The 22293-nt window shown below is 38.9% G+C and overlaps 1 protein-coding gene across 1 annotated transcript in view; it reads right to left on the bottom strand.

Annotated features, from left to right (window-relative positions):
* The window catches only part of SNX25 (sorting nexin 25), an 81289-nt gene that overhangs the window by 37546 nt on the left and 21450 nt on the right, over positions 1-22293 (bottom strand). Inside the window, exons 4-6 of the mRNA XM_050973807.1 lie at positions 11255-11427; positions 10198-10384; positions 4398-4468 (exon numbers count right to left, since the gene is read on the bottom strand). Coding sequence (XP_050829764.1) covers positions 4398-4468; positions 10198-10384; positions 11255-11427 — 431 coding nt within the window. The remainder of the gene's footprint in view (positions 1-4397; positions 4469-10197; positions 10385-11254; positions 11428-22293) is intronic.

Raw genomic sequence — 22293 nt, 5'->3', positions numbered from 1 at the left:
CCAAAAAACAACTGAAATACTTAAAATTTAGCTTAATTTTAATTGGTTGAGTATTTAGAATTAATCTGTATCCAAAGGTAAGATGAGGAGAGTTGTTTATAGTTAAAGGTGTAGAAGGATATGATTCTTTTAACCATAGCACATGTGACTAGAGAGGGACACCATCTGAAAATACCAACAGGAAGAAAAACCAAACATAAATTTAAAAAAAACAAAACAATCAACAACAAAACTCCCACCAAAACCAAGCTGCCTCCTACAGTCATTGCTTGAGTGATATGACCATTTTGGAAGAAGATGCACAGGGAGACACTGTTGGGAAAGTGAAGTAAGGCAGATACATGTACACACCAGATTCTGTGATTTCCCAGTGTAAAAGAGGGAAGTGCAGTGCCAGAATGCAAGGAAACACCTTCTATTTACAGCGACCTGCACTGCTCCAAAATAAACTATCTACCCCTCTAGAAACAATAACACTGGGTTGTGTTTCTTATTCAACTTCAGCAACAGCCAAAAGCAATTCTCCCAGCCACAGAAATTCTGTCATCTACCCATAACTGGCATCACACTGCAAACCTCTCACATTACTTTGTGTCTCAGCCTTTTAGACCTTTGACTCTCTCAGGGAGCCAAATGCAAAACTTACTGCTTAACATGAATCAGATGCTTCTGGTTTTGTTTGTTCTTTTATGCTCACATACCAGAAGATTCAAGTGATAGAAATCTGAAAAGGAAGAAATCCTATAACATGCCACTGTTTAACTAGAGAGGATTTAATACAATCATGTGTAGAAGTACTTTAAAATACTTTCTGATTTTATTAGAGTGTCCTAACAGCTAAATATTTTGCCAATAGGTGGCACCAGCACTAATTAAAAAGTATAAAGAACCTTGTCCTTACTGAGCAGCAAGCCTTCCTCTCCCACCTTACTGGGCACCAACATTAAATGCATACTTTGACATCACCAAATAAAATAGTTAAAAGGTCAGGTAACTGTAGGCCCTATGAGAAGTCATCAGTCTGAAATCTGGTCCTCAGGCTAATCATCCTTTAATAATAGACACCTAATCTTTTCAGAAAAAAGAAATACTTTTGGTCAGTTTTAGAGACTTAATTATGTCTCCTTAACCAATAGTGAAAGCCCACAATCCTGTTCAGGAATACTTATTGCTAGTCACGTGGTTCTACAACACCTCTTTTGCTAAAAGTATAACTAGTGGCTAAGCACTCACTACTGCAGAGTTTTGGCCACCTCTGCTCCACTAACTGCTCCTCAGGTTTTTGTTTATTCCTCCTTCTATTGAAAGCACTGCCTCAGGGAGCTCCCATATTTCCAAATGACGGAGGCTGAGACCACTCTTGTGTGGAACCCCAGCTGAGTACTGCATCCAGTTCTGGGGACCACAGCACAGGAAAGACATGGACCTGCTGGAGCAGGTCCAGAGGAGGGCCATGAAGATGATCAGAGAGATAGAACACATCTCCCAAGAAGAAAGAGAGCTGGGATTGTTCAGCCCAGAGATGAGAAGGCTTTGGGGGCATCCAACTGCAGCCCTTCAGTACTTAAATGAGGCCTGTAAGAAAGATGGGGATAGACCTTTTTAGCAGGGCCTGTTGCAATAGGACGAAGGGGCAATGGTTTTACACCAAAAGAGGGACAATTTGGATTATATAAAAGGAGTGTATTTTATAATGAGGGTGACAAAACACTGGAACAGGCTGCCCAGAGAGGAAACATTCAAGGTCGGGTGGATGGGACTCTGGGCAGTCTAGTTGAAGATGTACCTGCTCATTGCACAGGGGTTAGAGTAGAGGATTTTTAAAGGTCCCTTCCAACCCATACTCTCTGATTCTATATCCATGTACATACTATCTATGCATACTCTACTCTTACACTTTGAGAGCAGATGTCAGGCTCAACAGAATGCTGGCCAGAGTTCAGCTTCTCTAGTTGAACACCCAGGCTCTAAAGAAGCAGTAACATTTTCAGGACCCAACTTTGCCACAGGAAAAAGGAATTAGCTATCAGTAAGACTATCTCTTGCCAGGTTGGGGTCAAAGCTAAGAGATGCCCTTGACACAAAGGCAAGAGCTCATTTAGCAGCAAAGAAGGAACTGTCACATACATCCAGCTGCCACGCTCACACATCCCTGCAGGTATGCACCACATGCTGGGGGAGACGGTTAAAAAGAGAAAGACAGAATGAGATCATGCAGACACACTTTGTTTTTGCATAAAGCTTACATTTAGTTATTCACCATTAAATCCAGGGGTAGTTTTACGCTGTAGCATCCAGAAAAAGAAGCATCAAAATGTGATGCTAAGTAACATGGCAGTCTGTTCTGCAAGATTTCAACAATCTTTATGCTAGCAGTGAGCTGTGCTGGGTTTTCTGTTGGGTTTCGTTTGTTTTAAGAAGGGTACCACAGTTTATCCTCTAACCTTTTGTTTTTAAAACTCAGGAACATATTAGATTCATTACCACATTAGGTAAAATGCCTCCACCTCCTTTAGGCACAAAACACTCTTCAGAACTAGATTTTACCCCTCTACAGTTTTGACAGCCCTCTTAAGAGTTTATTGTACATACATAGAGCCTGAAAAATTTTGGTAGATGAAAACCTGAGTGGAATAACTGAAATTAAAAATCTGCCCTAAATTTGTGTGAACTATAAAAAGACTGTATTGGCATGCCTCTGTTGGGCACATTGTTTCATATGTGTCAAGCAAAAACACATCATCACCTTTTTCAGACAATGTGCATAACAACTGGCTATTTAATAAACAAAAGGGTTAGCCCCAATAGTCCTAACAGCTGAAAGTGCCAGCAGTGGTAATCAACCCTTAAATTATATATAAGGTTACCATGGGAATAAACCAAAAATAAAAGTCCATATCATAATAAACAACTTCAATGCACCACCTAGTGAAATTCGTTAGTTTTTTTTTAGTACAGGTAGAAAGAGCCCATAAAAATGCAGAGTCGACTTCACCACATACCACCAGCTCTGTATTTCTGTATCTGTTCAGCAGCACCAGAAAATTGTAGCTTCAAAAAATCTTCTATTCATGATATAGAACAGTAGATATTTAAACAGATAAAGTCAAGTGAGATAGAGAAGAATTAATTAATAAATAATTCATTATAGAAACAAACTGTATAAAAATATTCCCCAAATCAATTATTGTCTCAAAAAGACCAATGGTAGCACAAATGGAAATACAGGCTTAGCAAGATTTGATTTTTCATAATGTTCCCAGAGTTAAAATTCCCTGTTCTCATTTTATGAAACAGACTTTCCATTCAATTATCTTTTATCTGAAAAATATTAATATCTATTTCTATCATGTACACTTGAATAAAAAATAATGCCTACTTTTCCTTTTATCTTGGTTTGATACAAGCAGGATAGCTTACTGGAATGCACATTTAGCTCTATTTTAGAGTGTTAAAAAAAAAAGCATTATTGGTGTTGACTACCTTATACTTTCCAAAACTTGAGCATGGACCTCAAACTCTTCAGATTGCCTAAAATTTCCCCACAGCATGTTCATTTTCTCTTTCTGCATTTTTCATTACACTTAAATATACTTTTTAAAGTTTTCCATTCTGATATAAGGAACTAGAAAACAATGTTTTTTAACCAAGAGAGAGATACAGACTACATGAGAACATAAAATCTTTTAGATTTATTTATAAAGATATTAATTTTACTACCTGTTGCCTTTTCATTATGCATTGATACAACTGAAGTATACTTCTCCAAGCAATGATTTAGTCAGTAATTTTACCATTAAGATCATCTCCTGATGATATACCTCAATTTTTACGTATTTTGAGAGCCATAAAAGTAGTATGTGTAATAAATATAAGTACAACTGTAATATGCATTGCTTTTTAAAAGGCAGCCATTGCCAAATCATTGCAGAAAATTAAGAGGACTCTACTGCAACTCAAAAACATAATACATTGAAGAGTCAAAATAACTGATTGACGAATTATGCTGTATCACTCCTTCTTCTGTGTTTCAAAAAGAGAACAGACTGAGATTCTGAAGAACAGATTGTATGAAAAAGAAAGTGGAAATATGATTCTCAGCATTAGAATTTGTAATGTCAGAATTCCCAGTTGCAGCAAGTTCTGAAAATAAATGTATCATAGATATGACCTTTCTCATGATCCATCAGCTTAGATGAAGATGGGGTTGGGGGATAATCATACCATGTGAGCTTCTGGAAGATTCAGACAAATGAAACAGAACCAAAATACTAAAGGCATAGCATTCCTAAAATCTGTCTAAAAACCCCCCACACACTGATTGCATATGTATGGCACGAGTTCAAACAGCTTTTCAAAATGAAAACAACAGATGTGACTTAAAAATGGAGTCTTACCTTTCTGTCTCTTCACTTGGGGAATATTGCTGATTGTGGTTGCCTGAACTATTTCCACTACAATTTGATACCTAATTTTAAAAACAGTAGGGAATAAGGGTGAAGAGAGGGAGGAAAAGAAAAAAACAGGGTATTAATTTTTTACAATGTGTTCTTCATACAGTACACTTAAGAATTAATAAAAATCAAAATACTTCTACTTTCTCCTCATCTAGAAACAGATTAATCTCACAGTGTACCTGCAACCTAAGGAGCAGTGTGCACATGGAGCAGGGAAAACAGATCATCTTGAAACAAAAAGGAGACATTCAACTAACAGTAACACTGCACTCTTCTCTTAACTGATGGAATTGCACAGACAGGAAATATTCAGTAAACACAATATAAAGTCACACTCTAAACATTAAATATAAGTTTTCATAGGAAACCAGGATGGTAGTTCAGTTTAAAATAAAAGAGCTGTCTGTAAGGTTCTTCCATCTAATCCAGTCAAAATGGAGCATATATAAATTTGCAGAAGAAACAAATTACACTAAAATATGTTAAACAAAGTACTACACTCCAGGAAAAATTAAAACATTTTTATCACCTAAACTACACTAAACAATAGCAGACAGTTAATGCAGCTAGCAAACTGAATTTTAAGTAAAAGTGATTTTGTAACTAACAAATACTATGCACTCAGCAAAGAAAATTACTGTCAGTTAAGTCCTTCATAAATGTCAAAGTCCTGGTCATAACACTCAATTTCCTTTCAATGCACTTTGGTAGCTATTAATACTTGTAAGAAAGCAAGTATTCCAGTGAATTTGCTAGCTACCAAGTCAACTCTTAGATGAAAGCTGAAGCCTCCTGGAAAGGCTGCTGTTTCAGTGATGACTTATTCTCCATCGAAGAAACAACATGTGATCCTTAAAACATATTTCCCTTCTTTAATGTAAACTTTTTTCACCAAAATCACTCAATTCCCCCCATTTCTCTTATAACTCTTTTAGGATTTTGACTGTCTCTGGCTCTTTGTATACACAGTTTTATACAAAGAGCATACACTCACAACTACATTTCCAGATTATTTTTTTTTTTCTGCAGCAAATTCTTCAATTATCACATTGAAACCTGACAACCTGTTTGAAAACCTGTAATTTTTGTAGCACTATTTCCTTTTGCCATTACTGTGTTTAGATTTTTTTCCACCCACCATCAGAGTTCTTGCCCAGTCTGTCAGAGGAAGAACAGCCCCATGGTAAGGGTGGTGGTGTGGTGCATAGGAAGTCTCACAGTTAATTCCTCACTCGGACAAAGACTTCCCAAATTCAGGGCAGCTCAGTTAGAGTTTTGATGCATTGATTAAGTGATCTGTAACTGCACTGCAATGACACTCATTCACCTCACTCAGGTGTTGTAGGCCAACTGTGAAATCATGAATTTATCAAACAAAGTACAGACAACCAACTGCACATGGGAGATAGTTCCCACTTATCTTGCAATTTTTTTCCTTCCAGATTTCCTCCCACTTGTCTACTTTCACAGTTTCATGTATTTTTATTACCAATACTTAACACAGCATCTCTTTTTTCCAGTTCTTTGTATTATTTTAATATGGGAGATGCTTGGAGTTACATGCTCAAAGATGTTATTTAGTCTGTTCCTTCCAAGCACTGGGCCCTTGCTGCAAGTACTCAGTGAGAGTGCTGTACAACACTGCACCACAGAAACACCTCTTGCTACACTGCCAGACCATGACCCTTTTCTCCCTGTAACTCTGGTTCCAGATATTCCAGCTGACAGATACTCTGTGGTGCTGGTGATTAAACACCTAAGGACATTTTAAATGGGATGTATTAATTTAACTTTGAGGAAGTGACTGCACTTGATAAACTGGACCCTTCATGGCTTCACATCCATCTTACTTCTTCCCTATTCTCTGTTCTATTCATGCACTTCTCTCATTTCTTAGGTAAAAGATGATACAGAGACTGTAGTAATGGTCTTTCTTACCATGAACTGTGATGTGACTTTGTGCTGCTATAACAATAAATTTCAGAATAAATACAATGCTGAACCTGAGAGCAGAGTAAAACCTATCCACCAGCTTATTTCCTTACTATTTTTTGTTCTCAACTATGTTTTTAACCCAGCAGGTCTTTTATCATTAGTCTTCTCCTGACAGAGAAGGTAGGTACATGTTTCCCATCTGATGTAAAAGAACTAATCTTTTCTTCCTTATTTGTAGCAGAATTCCAAAATTAATCCATGCTAACTTCAGTCTGAGGGGAAATGAAGGTGAAATTTCACTGTTTAACTTTTCTTGAAAGACAGGGACAACACTTTGTGTAAACTTGGTAATACAGGAATAAAAGTCTGCCTCTCTTTATGACAAACATCAAAGAAATGAAACATTAGAAAGAGTGAGTTTGAAGGACATTAGTGTATAACCATACAATGGTCCCTTTCTGTGAAAGCTTTGTTGGTTTGTTTTTCTCACCCCATTCCCCCCAGCAAATTCAACGTTTCAGATGGTAAAGGTATGATAGGAAAACAAACCCAAAATAGCTCTCCAGAAATCAGCAAATTCCTTTTTATGAAAATATCAGCTCCCCAGATTTCCCTACAAAAATTAAAGGGATATTTCCACAAAAACAATAGTTATGTTCCAAGAGATTAAGTGACTAAATGTTAGAGGTCCACTATAGATACAAACAAACTATGAATCCTAAAGTTCTCCAAAATTATTATCAAGTAGTTACTGCATCATTCAAAGGCTATCCAAAAATAAAATCCATAAATGCAATCAGAAAATCAATACAATATTTCTTCTTAAAGCAGTGCTTCTAAGCTAGGAGAGAAACAAGATTTAGAAAATCCTAGCACCACTGTTATCCTTTCAGGGAGAGCTATTTGCACAGCAGAGAGCTTTACACTTGCTTACAAGGAGACCCACATAGTCTTCCTCTCTTTTCTGACCGCCTGGGTGAGAGCAACACACCTCTTTTACCCACAGGTTTCCACTGAACCAGCCAGAGGTTTTCCCTTCCTTCCCCACCACGAATATCTGGCTATAGCCACAAGAAAGCCAAGCAAAACTCTGTCAATGAAATCAAGGATGGATGCCTTATCATCCCTCCCTCCTGTACTGTCTCATGCATACATCAAGGAGCACCCAGGAGTCCCTGCCTCCTTGGCTGCGGTCAGTCAGGAGTCTGAGGAAATGTTTATCAGTGTCCCACAGCCTCTTGAACTTAGCAACGTATTTTATCTTTGTTTTATTAAACAGATGACAATCAGTCTGCAAAGATAAGCATGACAGGAATGTTTAACACAAAATAATGAGTTCCCAGCAACTGTAGTGCCTTGGGATAAATTTCCCTCAAAGCTTAGCCTACAGTGGAAATTGCTACTGCCTGTATGTGTTCTTTACTAAGATGTTATGTGGCAACATTATAAGTAACAGGAGGAGGCTTAGAGCTCCTGAGTACCATGCACGGGCTTAGAACAGACACTGAAAAATCATTTGCAAATAAAACCAAGAACAGGAATTCTTGATGAGCATAATTACCCAGCATCTAACTGGAAAACTCTGTTTAAGTAAAACAAATGCTTCCCCTTTAAGAGAAGGGGAAGCATTTGCCCCACTCCCATCACTCCAGCAGACTCTTACTGTGCTTCTCAGGGATAAGTGCACAACAGCTTATTTGTTTCTTCTTATTTAACTCCTTCTCTATAGATTTGCCTTGTGGTTCACTGTTGTGAATTACAGCCAAGTACCACCTGGTTTTGGTTGTTTTTCAGCCCATATAGGGACCACTGTTTGGTTTGTTAAGGCAAATCTGCAAGCTTGCACTGGTTAATCATGAAAGCTTTGCCAAATAGACTACACAAATTTGAGATGACTGCAGGTTGGCCCATCTTCCTCTGGGTGCTCCCACAGTGCTGGAGGACAAAGAGAATGGGAATGCCTCCTCCCACAGGAAATGCTCTTTAACCACTATCCCAGAGGAAGGAAGAAGACTGCCTCCAAAAATCAAATACTATTTCTCTTTTAAAAGAAGATCCATTTTCTCAGACATTTTCTATTAAAATACTGAACAGGTTAGGCTGACCAACATTTCGTAGAGTGTAGAGGAACACATTTCAAGATGATGGCAGTTGGAATTCATGGACTAGAAAGGAAAAACCTAGGTGCAGCCAAAACCACATGGTTTCATAAAGCAGATCTGCTCTCTGGTATTAGAGAACGCAATTTAAAGTGACCTATCAGCTAAAAAGAGAACACACTGAGCATTAATGTGCTTGAACAACAACAACAACAACATAAGAGTTGGGTTTCTTTTGAAACAAACAGATCCATTAGTGTGATTATGCTAATAAATACATCAATTAGGTTTTAGGCAGAGTCTAATATAGACTAATTTCTGCTCTCAGGAAAGGCACACTGTCCTAGAGTAAAGAGCAAATTTTACAGCAGATGAACAATAAGTAGCCAAGCAACAGAATCATTTCACCATCACCTAAATGTATTTTCCTATCCCAGAAATGCAAGTGGTTTCAGAATCAAAGAGAAGAACAGAGAAAGGATGACGTTATTTGCACAGCTCGCACACTCCATCCCAATAACCCAGCTCTTGGCCTGATCAGGCCAAACCTAACAGAAGTTCAGGGTCACAAGGGATGGCACTGAATGCACCAAATATAATCAATATGCATGTGTATTTCAGATATCTCTGCAGCCATTTGAGAAGAGAAAAAGCTGGCCTGCAGCAGCAACAGAGGGGAGTTGGGAGGAGGAAAAACTGCCAGTTCTGACTGGTGGTAAGAGCTTAGAACAAACAATCCAGACGTGGTATCAGGGGTCCTCCAAAGCTTTGCTCTGCTCAACAAAACCAACTCAAGGACATCTAGGGAGGTTCTATAACAGCAGAACCTTCTCTCTTCCCCACTTCCCAGTCAGTTATTCCTTATCCTTTCACATAAATCAGAAATCAGAGGAGAAACAGCTGCAAAGATAAGGCAAGCATAAACAACTGGTTCTTGGGCAAGCAGGCTTGAGATGGGGGCAATATCTCATATTAAGGGGAGAGATACAAGGAGAAAGATGAGACAGGGAGTGGAATTAGTATGAAAGTGAGCAGGTGCTATTTGCATTAGAAAACAGGCAAACAAGCATCAAACAAACTCGTGATATGTAGGAGAGGAGCCCAGTGATTGTTCTGTTTTTAACGAGCTCTGTAGAGTTCATTAACACAGTTAAGAAGAATGCAATTGGGAAACATCTCCCTGCAACAGTCCAGGGAAACCTCTCATCCAGTGGTATAATGTGATGGAACTCAAACCCCTTCTTTCCACACCACAGCTGAATGCTCAGTGTCCCTAAGATCACTATAGTTCACAGTCACCAGACCACCACGGCCAGTCATAATTCAGAAAGATAATGAGGAGAGAACCATCCACACTAATGGAAATTCAACACATTTCATCTAACTCCACAGATGCAAGTTGCAAAGAAGAGTACAGTATGCCTTTCATACATTTCAAGCATTTATCCCTTTCAACAGTACAATCATTTCCAGTATACTACTAAGCAGAATTTTTATGCATTTTCTGCCACTGAGCTAAAATGCTGATTACATTAGAGATCTACCAAATGCTGTAGCTTATCATCCTTACTATCCCTGCTTCACCAAACAAAAAGAAAACTAAAATTAAATTTAAAAAGAAAAATCACAATTCATTCAAATCTTAGTAATGGGCTGGAAAAGAAGCATGTTTAGTTTTGAATGAGCTACAGTGAAATGTTAAATACCTCAGTTGTTTCAGGAACTCAACATCAGAGCTGCTGTTAATGAGCTTGATGAACTCCTCATAAGAAGGAGCATATGTGTAGTCTTTCTTCTGATGCTCATTCATCTGTTCTCTGTACTCCAGCTGGCTGAGTAGCATTCGGTTAATGTAATCTGGATCGCTCAGCAGTTCCACCACTGGTTTCAGTACTGGAGAGAAAAAATATTTTAAAACAAAATCCTTATGTTGAAGAATAACTGCTGTCTTGCAAATGAAAACTGCAGATAAAAGCAGAAATAAATATCCAAGTTTATAGACATCAAAAAATCCAAAACCAGTCTTCTGGACCACACAGTACATTTGAGATTGCATATACTTTCTTGATAAAACTGGTTATTCTATTACAGAAATTGATGTACATTGACAAAGCTGAGCTCTATTTGGAAAATTCCAAGTGTTTTCATTCTTTATGCTGTGTGTTCTGAAGGCTATGACATTATAGCCAGTATAAATGAAAGTAAACTGAATTGCATAATATACTTGGGACTTCATAATTTCTGAATTTGACAGAGACATAAAAAATACAGCCGTATTTATAAAGTGTAGCTGATAAAAGCAAAACACAAATCCCTCAATTTAAAAAACACACTGCATAAATCAAAGAGTAAAATAATGAATTAACTAAAATATAATGATTCAGTTATAGGATCCACAGATTTAAGGATGTGTTTATTCATCTGAATGTAATATAAAAGGCCAGAAATATTCATATAATCACTATAAATAGTGCCAAGGAAAGCTGCAAAAGATTTACTATATGAAAAAACATAATGAGAAAGGACAAATTGTGTTTCATCCTGAAATGTGATAAACAGCCTGGCATCAGATCATGAGAGTTAAGTAACTATATGCTTAATTTTGTGAATATAGTGTCTAACTGGCTATCACATAAATTAAACTTCAGAATGCAAAAGCAAGACTCATACATGATAAAAAATAAAGACTTATACATGATAAACTTTGTAATTGCTACTATTGTACATGTACAAATGGTTAATCATCTCTTATCTTTGAACTACCTTTTGTTGCAAGTATTTCTGCAAGGACTATGCGCAAGCTGACAGACTGGACATCCTTTGAGGGTAGGAGACAATACACCAGAACTTGAGAACATTTTTGCAGAAATCTTACTTCTTCATCAGAGCTCCTCAAGCATGAGTGCAACAAAAAAGGTCTCGGTGGATCTTCCTGCCTAGAGAGAGAAAAGCAAAGAGGAGAGAACTTACATACATTTGTATCAAAAGTCATCAGTCACTAATTGATAAAATGATCATCAGTCACTAATTGATAAAATACTGCAGCATGAACACTGGGTGGGTGCTGTGCTGAACATGCACAGCAACATGCTGCTGGGTGAGTAAGCCCATGATGCACACTGTGTTTTTTGCAGACTCCTCACAAACAAGTTTTTGGATGACAGCTCTGAAAGAAACCAGGAGCAAATCTCCCTCACCTTGATTCTGTGCCCAATACTATCTAGTTTATCTCCTTGCAGGTGCCAGTGGTTTTCTGGACTTTTCAGAACATGTTTGACTGAACTCCTTAGTGCAGGTCACAGCTGTACCTTTTCTTTATACAAAAACAGCTGTAGAAGCAGAGACAAGGTATCCTAGCAGCTCTTTTATGGCCACATGCCTGATGTGCTCCAATCCATTTTAACAACAAGATGACCAAGCCATTGGTTCCAGACAGACAGACAGTGTCACCTGAGAGGCACCACAGTAATCTACAAAGGCACCCAAGACTGGTTATCAGTAGAAGGCTCTAAGGTGCTACAAAGGCTTGTATCTGTCATGTCTCATACCAGTAGCTGCTCCTAATTTCCATAACATCTGCTTTCTTCCTAGAGCTGGAGGCTGCCAACCTGGCTAGGTTAGGTTTCTGTCCTAGTCAACTGACTGCTCCTCACAGAGCTCTCTAAGCCCATTGCCTCTGTTTGTAGAAAAAGTGACCAAGACTCCATACAGTCAAGCCAAATGTGTTCAGTCACACACCACTATACGGCCAATAGTGACAGGCAGGATTATATAATAACTAATTTTTGCTAGTCAGCTCAAGAGGATGAAAATATGTTGTAGTAACAATAACTCTGATTTTGTTCTAGTAATACAATAACTTGTCTTAAGGAGACTAAAATTAGTTTAAAAATTTATTTTCAGAAAAACAAATGTAAAGATGACATTTGGGTTTGATTTGACTAACGCCTTCAACTCAATCACAAATCAAATTCTTTGTTTGCAAAGATGGATCATGAAAGGTGTTTCAATTGTTATAGGTATATCAGATTTCAAAACAAGTCCCTTGGAACATCTTGGATATAAATACTCTTTTCTGAGGAGTAGTGGTTTATGAAGATGGCGTGTAATCTTAATTATCAACCAGTCCAGGTGGTGCAGCTGACTGATCTCAAAGCTGTTTATCTTGCTCTGGCAGGATCTATTCTCAGTGGCAGCTGAATGCATTGCTATTTTCCTCAGTGCATTTCTACTCTTCTTTCATACTCCAGACATATCCTGAAGCCTCCTCTACCCCACATCAAACATCCCCTGTCATGCTCTCCCTTAAAGGCACTCATTATTTATCCAAACCCAGACAAGTCCTAGGCAGATTAGTGACAGAAAGTCTGGGTCATTTACCTACAGCCACCTCTTACTGTAGAAGTAAAGTCTTCCAGACAGGTTGGTACACCCAAAGTCAGCCACTTAGAAACACAGCCAGAAGTGTACACAAAATGCTGGCAAACAGGATGACTCACAGGGAACACAGAATAATTAAGGGTGAAAAAGCCCTTCTAGATCATCAAGTCCATCATTAATAGTGTCACATCTACATGGATTTTTAACACTTCCCAGGACAGTAATTTTATCACTTCCCTGGACAGCCTATTTCAATGCTTCACCATCTTTTCAGTGAAGAATTTTTTCCTAATAATGTAAACCTTCCCTGGCACAGCTTGAGGCCATTTCCTCTTATCCTGTTGCTCATTACCTGGGAAAGGACAAAGACCCCCACTTGGCTACAACCTACTTTCTGGCAGCTCTCTCAGCAGAAAGCAATGAGAGCCTCCTCTTCTCCAGACTAAACACCCCCAGCTCCCTTGGCCACTCCTCATAAGGCTGATCCTCTATACCCTTCTCCAGCTTTGTTGCCCTCCCCTGGACATGCTCCAGCACTTCCATGCCTCTCTTGCAGTGAAGGACTCAAAACTAAACCCAGGACTCAAGATACAGCCTCACCAGAGCCAAGTACAAGAACTTTTACTAGAAATGATTCCTGTGTATTAACAGCCACGATACAGAGTTAGAACTAAAGGCAAATGGTGACTGCTTTTTGGCCTGTGAACAAACCCCATCTATTTTGGACACCTTATTTCTAGGACATCTTGCATAGTGATTAGATCAAGATACACTTTCATAGCATGTGAAAAGCATAAAACTGAGCCATAATGCACAGAAAAATTCATCTCATGAACTGAGATTAGCCTTCTTTGTCTTCAATATCGATTTACAAGTCCCCTGAGGAATGCCAGTCTGCTTAGGACTGCAAACACACTGGAGCATTAACTGTACCTATGGTATCACCCACGCAAGAGAACTGTCTCCCTACTGCAAAAATTTATTCCCAGTCAAGAGCCAACACATACAGCTTTGCTGAGCTGGACCTATGCCAGGATTTTTCTGCCACACAGTCAGGAGAACACAAATGGAAAATGGAACAGAATAAACAAGCACTTAGGCAAATATTTGGTTCTTACCCTTCTAATTTGTCTAATGTGTTCCTGCCTACAGGAATGCAAGGGGGGAGCAGAGTTGCCTACTCTCCAGTTTACAGGCTGCTCAAGAATATCTTAATTTTTTTTGGAGTTGTCTCCATTACCTAAGAAGATATGACTCTCTAGAACAGGTTTTCCTAGCCAAACTGTATCTACATGTGATCTAAAAAGCAAAAGGGAAGATATTTATGAAAACAGAGAAACAAAGTCTTCAGGAAATTCAACTCTAAACAAGCCTTGCCTGTCAGTGCCAACCAGTTCTGTCAACAAATCCTGCAGTATCCATCACTGTTGGGCAAGAGAAATAAAAGGAAGACAGAAAGCAGGAGAGGAAGCTTGGGGAGAAGCTGAACAGCTACTGAATAAATCAATATGACAGTGATAAATCAGACAAGACAAAACATACTGGTTTATATCCTCCTTCGCATGTATACAGGAAGCATTACAGTTCTATTTGTCTCAATATTACCATTGATGAGCTTGCAGGGAAATACTGTGTGTCAACTAAAGGTCTGGCCAGTAAACAGCCGCCCTTTTAACCCAGGCTTCCCCTTCACTGATACACATTTAAAAAGAGAGCAGTGAGCAATCAGAGAAGTATTAACACCACTGCTCAGCTACCAAGCCAAGTCTGTTTGCTACCTTGGAGCAAGAGCTAAGATGTCCTGATCAGGCATATTCTTAAGGCTTGATATAAAACCTAGATCTTCAATTCTGTGAGAATGTGGCACTCTTCATTTTGCAGAGACCAACAAGAAAAGCAGAAATTTAAGTGGAATCCATATACATGTACACAAAGCAGAGTGCTGCTCCATCTCTCCAGTGTCAATAAAGCTATTAAGCACTATTAAATAACCCAAATAGAACATAGACATTATTTCTTTTCCTGTCTAATTCTGAACATGTATTACTAGCATTGTGTGGTTGTATTTTCCAAACAAACAGTCCCTTAGTAATCACAGAAAACTGAAAAAAAACTGTGTGCAGATATTTTTAGGCTGAGCTTTAAAAGCCCAGTCAATTAGCCATAAATTCTGAGCACAACTGTGTGCAGTGAACTAAGATAAATGTGGCATTCTAGAAAACAGTTCCAAAACAGGCTTGATACAGGCTCTGTAAACCAGGCTCAATTAATGTCCTTTAGACAATATTCGAATAATGGCAAGTGGCAACTTAATTCATTTGTGTCTTCTTGAACAACTAAGACTGAAGTCATAGTGACAATAGTCATCTGTCAAGATGCAGGTGACTTTTTTAAAACAGCAGAAAGAACATATGCTCTACACAACATTCTTACAGATCATACCCATCTTCTCTCCCCCATGAGCTACAAAGCCAGCCTTAACCTTGCCCAAATTTCTTTTCTGTAATGCTATGGAGAGCCTTCTCTGAATTTTTAACACTATCCAATACTTTTATATAGTGCCAGAAAGCAAAGGGATTTCCTTCAGTTGCACCTCAAAGCATTGGAAGATTAAGCAGCAGAGTACAAATCAATAGATAGGACCTGCCAAAGTGAATTCCTTTTTACCAGGTCTGTTCCAAGCTGGCCTTTTCTTTGGGAACAAACTGACACCTACTGTTAACTATCCCTGCTCAGAGGTGGCTCTTTGCATTTACTGCCTCCATATCCCACTGAGTGTCAGCACTGTTAAGATTTCACCCCTTACTGCTGTGAGCCTACAGTTCATCCAGGACTTTATAAAGGAAAGCAGAACACCAGATTTGCTGCAGTATTCCTGAAGAGAAGCACTTAAAACATTACCAGGGTAATAGAGGTACCATCATTTCCTTCCCATACTATAAGTAAACAGCGCTGAGCCCATATCAACACCTTTTTAACAACAATATCTTATTTCTCAGAAATGCAGGACCTATGGCCATTTCATAAGACCAGACTATCACCTGGAATTCCAGGTTTTCCAGTACAGCAACCTCATGGAAATCTTTTTTCCCCAAAAATCTACTCTACATATCCATATTTTTGTCAAGGACCATCTGGTAACTGTCTGTATTATAAAGACTCAGGAGTATTAAAACCTGGTATTTGTGGTTGGATGCATGAACCTGACACAAAGCATCTTTGACAAATATAAGTCAGTTTGCTTTGAAATTAGGGCAGGAAGCAAATTTACACACACATACACCCTCCCCCCTAAAAAAAACCCCATGCACCCCAAATACAACACCAGCCAACCAACCAAAAAAAACAAAAAAACAAAAAACCACCAAACAAACAAACAAAAAAAACCACACCAAACAACAAACCATGTAAAAAATCAACAATTCCTCCACAGGAAATTACTTAAGGGATAGATGGATAACAAAGTGTTTCCTTCAGCCTTGGTATTTCTTTATTTAGTTTTTCAAGAGACAGCCTTGCAGAGCTCTGTTTAAGTCTCAGTCAGTACAGTTGTGAGCAGAAGTGCACGTGCAACTCTAAATAAGTGTCATCAGTATTTTCAACATTCACCATGCATTTTCATTAAACCGCCTCTGAGAACCACCAGAGCCCCAAGCAGGCTGCATCTCTTCACCTGTATGACCTCAGAGCTGTAAACTTCTTGACAATGCAGCAAAGTAAAAACTGCTTGATCTATACAGGTTTTCTAAGACATAAAAGAAACAAAACTTTAGACCTTTACAAGCTAGTATAACAAATATACTAGAAAAAAGTATCTACTGAAAAAAAAACCAAACAAAGCAACAAAAAGAAAATCACATAAAATCTCAGAAAGCACAACAAAAACTAGAAACAACAGACAAAGCCAAACACAAAATTTCCACAGCCACTATTTCATCAAGATAAATCAGCAAGCTTTATAAATAATTTCAACTAATGTTTATGGTGCATAAAACCTCTCATTTATGCATGCCACAGTTACCTCTCTAAGGAAAAAGCCATATTAGTAACAGAGGCAAAGAACTTATGAATGGCTTACAAATTGTGGTATGACCACATCAGCACTAGGATGTCTTAATGCTTATTATGGTATCAAGGTTATACTCAATCATTAACAGGAAACCCAACTTCCCACACTGAAGCATGAAAACAAATGGTGAGCTTTAGACCTGGTGCTAGCTATGGGCTGAATTTAATAACATGCTCAGGCCTTGGTTTTTCATGACAAATTTGCTCTCAGCACTTTCATACACAGCTCTTCCCATCGCAACAAATCTCTACAGCTTCATACTAATCCCCCTGACACACCTTTCCAGAGGCTGACTGTGGTAACCAGCTCTTGGCATTTCTGGTTTCGGGCAAATGGAATTATAAAAGAAAAACAAGACCTGTGGGAGGCATTAAGTTGCCAGATAACTTGAATCTATAATAACCAAGTCAAATCTAAAGTTTAAAAATCCCTTTGCATCAGTCTGCTCTTAATCAGTTTGTGGTGACTTCGCCCTTTTTTTTTTACTATCTTATCATAATACATACTGCAATCACAAAAAAATTGAAGTTATATACCCTATACATGCCACGGTATTCACCTGGGCAAAGAAAATTAAGAGTTATTTTCTCTCCTTACCCTGTCTGTAATAACAGAAAACAAAAGGAATATTATCAAAACACGTATGATACAAACTTCAATCCCCAAACAGTTTACCATACTGATCACTTCAGCAGTGATTTCCCCACAACACTTTCCAAGAGCATTGAGCTCTTAACCATAGGTTCTGAATCAGCACTGGTAGCAGCCTGCAGACCCCAAGCACTCATTTTGCTAAGTCATAACTTGTGCTGGAAGTCTGGGCACATAAACACATAAAAACACTCCAGCATATACCAACAGATGCTGCATAGCAGACAACTGGTCAGAAGCAGCCTGCAATATGACATATTCATGTTTGCAGAAACCAATTCTTCCTCTGTCTTTGGGGTCAAAGGTGCCCTAGTTGTAGGTTAAAGACAGAGAACACTCAAAACCAAAAGATATGGGGAAAAAAAATTAAAATACTACTACTAATAAAAATAAAACCAGTGTCATTTGACCTCTTCTTGCTGGGGTTTGGTCAAAAACCACTGCTTGTCAGGGGGTTCAAGACACAAGGACTAACTGCCTCCCAATCCCACATGCCTACTCTGCTGATTTTTTCTGGGGTTATTTTCTTCCCAATGGCTGGTATGGGGCAATATTTTTTATTTGTGCTGAACACAGGTTGATAATGTAGAGATGGTTTTGTTATTGCTGAGCAGCACTTGGACAGCATCAAGGCCCTTTTCTGCTTCTTGAATCACCCCACTGCTGGGGGTACGCAAGGAGTTGCAAAGAGACAGCCAGGACAGGTGACTCCAGCTGACCAAAGGGATATCCCAGGCCATGTGGCATCATGCTCAATATGTAAAGACAGAGGAAGGAGGAGGAAGGGATGTTTGGAGTGATGGCTTTGTCCTCCCAAGTCACTATTACATGTGAGGGGGTCCTGCTTTCCTGGAGATGGCTGAACACTTGCCTGCCCATGGAATTAATTACTTGTTTTGGTCTTTTGCTTTGCAAAAGATGTATGCAGCTTTTGCTTTACCCATTAAACTGTCTTTATCTCAACCCACAAGTTTTCTCACTTTTAACCCACAAGTTAAACTGAGCATTTCATCCAGAAGAATAGCTGCTTCTAGCGTTCAATAAACATATCATGCTACCAGAGGGAAGCTAAATTCCTGGGATCAGATAATTTCAGCCCCTGAAAAGCACACTGCCACCACAGACAACACTGCACCCACACACCAACATGACCATTTCCATCATTATAAACCACCTTCCATCATTATACACCACTCAGCTCACAGTCCATCCTTGACTACATAAAATGGTATTGTCAGTATTCAGCTTGCTTATATTCTAGTTAAAGTAACCAAGCAAATACTTTTTAACAAGGTATGAAGGAATGAAGGAATAAAAGGTGCTATGAAACATGAATGGCTGAATACTAACCTCTTCACCCTTGCAGGATGCACTCAGCTAATCCTGTTATAAATGTGCTCCTGATCCTGTGCATATGGGAAAAGAGCAGCGGCTTCTAAAAATAAATCCAGGTCTGACTTTTTCTCCATATCTCAAATTCATAAACTTGCTAATGCTAGACACAGGAAACTATCACATTCCATTTCTACACACCAAGCCAATACTAGAAATTAAATGGTTTCCTATCTAAATTATTCAAAATGCCACAAATTTTCTCACTGAAAAGTGACAATTTCCTTTGAAATCCCAACTGAACCTCAAAGTACACCTCAGTGACACATATAAGATGAAAAAGTTGGGAACTGTCTTGCCCACAGCTTGCATTGCTCTCTGTCACTCCAGACAAGTTCTGCCCAAGGCTAGAAGTGTCTCTGCCCTTATTTCACTCTGTAGATGTGTGTGGCATGCACAGGAAAAACAGCTGCTGTTATGGAGAGCCAGGGGATAGAATAAAGAAATGGGGAACAGACCTAACACTACAAGGTTCCTTTCTCCCAATGCCCTGTCTCCAACCAGCCACCTTGGAAGTGGCCTCTCCTCTTATCTAAGAATCATAAAATGGTTTGGGTTGGAAGAGGCTTAAAGATCATCTGGTTCCAACCCCATGCCATGGACAGGGACACCTTCCACTAGACCAACTCACTCAAAGTCTCCCAGCACTTTTCTTCATTTCTGGCCTCTGCTGGCTATTTACCTTGAGCTGTTTATTACTAAGTGGATTTTTGAGATGGCTAAGATAAGCCAGACAGACAGCAGGAGCAAAAGAAAAGACTGTAACACCCTTCCTCATTCTGAAGGGCCTCAGCCTATTTTCATCCCCTCAGACATCCTGGTTAATCACAGATTGAAGTTCATCAGTGAAAGAAGTAGAGAAATTTGTGTGTCCAATGTGCACCTAGTCACAAAACACATGAACTTCACTCTGAAAAAACAAGACCTCTGTCCTCCTGGGCATGGATGACTCCTTTCTGCTGTGCTAGTGGATTATCTGTTACATAGGAAAACCAAGACAAATTGGCTCAGGTGGCACCTCCTCCCTAGACAGTATTAGAGGTATTTAAAACTTTACAAGCTGCCACACAGTGGACAAAATGCCCTTTGCCATCATGCTGCAGTATAAACTTAGTGGCAAGAAATGATGGAGAACTCCAAGAGGCATCACAACAGGAAAGATACCTCTCTCTAATTACAGCCTCTGTTCCACTATATTTATCATCCAAAACTAACCGGATTAATTATGAGATACAGAAGGAAATGTGAATGCCAATTTACATTTATTACTGTCTTCAAAACATTAACAGAAAGCAAAGCAGATCAAGAAGATCTGCATTCCCTACCTTAAGAAGACAAATTTTTTGTGTTTGAACTGTGGCAATTCAACTATGACTCAATCCAGGAGACAGCTGAACATCACACAGATTTTCACTCACTCCCTCACCCTCCCACAGTGAGATGAGGGAGAGAATAGGAAAAAAAGGTAAAAATCCTGACTTTGGGGTGACCTAATTGCAGCCTTCAGGTACCTGAAGGGAGCTGAAAAGAAAGGTGAAGAGAGACCATTTACAAGAGCCTGTAGTGACAGGAAAAGGGGCAATGCCCCCAAACTGAGAGGAGGCTTAGATTAGATATTAGGAAGAAATTCTTCCCAGTGAGGGTGGTGAGGCACTGGAACAGGTTTCCCAGACAAGTCGTGGATGTCCCATCCCTGGAACCATTCAAGGCCAGGTTGGATGGGGCATGGAGCAATCTGGTCTAATGAAAGGTGTCCCTTCCCACAGCAGGGGTTTGCAACTAGATGACCTTTAAGGTCTCTTCCAATCCAAACCATTCTACAACTTGAGACAAAGAGAGTTTAATAGAACAGAAAAGACAGGGAAATTAATAATAATGATAATAATAGAATTAAAATACATCAAACAAGTGATGCACAATGCACATGCTCAACACCTGCTGGCTGATGCCCAGCCAGTTCCCGAGCAGTATCACCTAATTTACATACTGAACATGACACTATATGGCATGGAATATCCCTTTGGCCAGCTGGGGTCTGCTGTCCTGGCTATGTCACTGCCCAGCTTCATGTGTTGCCCACCCCCTCAGCTTCCTCGCTGGGAGGGCAGTATGAGAAGCTAAAGTCCTTGACATAGCATAACACTGCTTAGGAACAACTAGAACACCAGTGTTATCAACATTATTCTCAACCTAAATCTATAATACAGCACCATATCAGCTGCTAGGAAGAAAATTGACTCTATCCCAGTTGAAAACCAGGACAACAATACAGAAAATAATTAAAGGCTTCCAAGCTAGAAGTACCACAGTTTTTAGTTCTCTGTCTATAGCTTAAAATGTCAGCAGTTCTAGCACAGTAAACTCCATAGCAGTAGGCAATTTGTACAAAATTCAAATTCTTGTTAAAACTACAAATTCTCTTAAATAGAAAACACTATTAGAAAATTTGCTGTGTTTTCAGGTTTATTATATGCATGCTCACATCACTCAGCAGCACAAATTCCATCTGTAGTGTATGTGCACAATGTCACCTTTCTGCTGACTTTGCCTGTACGTAGCATTTAAGCTGTCTCTCCATCTGCTAAGAAACGGTGAGCCCTGTACAATATCCATACAGCTCCCTGGACTTTCTGAACAAATTTGGATGAGCAGCATGAGGAAATTCTAGTGCTTTACAACTTGCATCAAGCAGCATCATGTTGCTGATCTGTCAATCACATTAAAACCAGACATTTCTCCTTGTGAATTCACAGCCTTGGCCTTGCAGTTTGCAAAAAACAGTCACTAAGTCCAGTTCCAGCCTCTATTAATTGTTCAGTAAGAGCTGTTGGGTTGGTTTGTTTGGGTTTTTTCCTAACCTGCTATTACACAAAATCTTGATAGGACTTTTTTTTCATTCCCATACTAATGCAGTCTTATCCAGAGTTAAGGTGCATTTACTACTTCCAAGTGAAAAAGTTAACCAGAAAATAACCAAAAGAATTTATTTTATTTCTACATAGCAGAAATAACAATCCAATAAAGACCAGCTGAAATGGTCATAATTCTCAGCAGATAAGAAGACTCAGCAACAATCAGCATTAATAATACTTAATAATTCTGCAATTCTAGGTCCTACATCCCCAGCTTCAAACAGAAAAACATTCAGATTTTAAAAAAAGCAAAAAACAAACAACAACAAAAAAAAATCAACTTCTTTATTCTTTAACTGTTCAAATCAAATTCTTCCCAAAAGCAAGCACTTTATTCTGATCAAGGACAAGTGCAAGCATGATACTTAAAAATCAAGGAGCACGCTTAGGAATTTTAT

Source organism: Serinus canaria, chromosome 4 (assembly GCF_022539315.1).
Source record: "Serinus canaria isolate serCan28SL12 chromosome 4, serCan2020, whole genome shotgun sequence".
Classification (NCBI taxonomy): domain Eukaryota; kingdom Metazoa; phylum Chordata; class Aves; order Passeriformes; family Fringillidae; genus Serinus; species Serinus canaria.
This window is presented reverse-complemented; position numbering and strand designations above follow the sequence as displayed.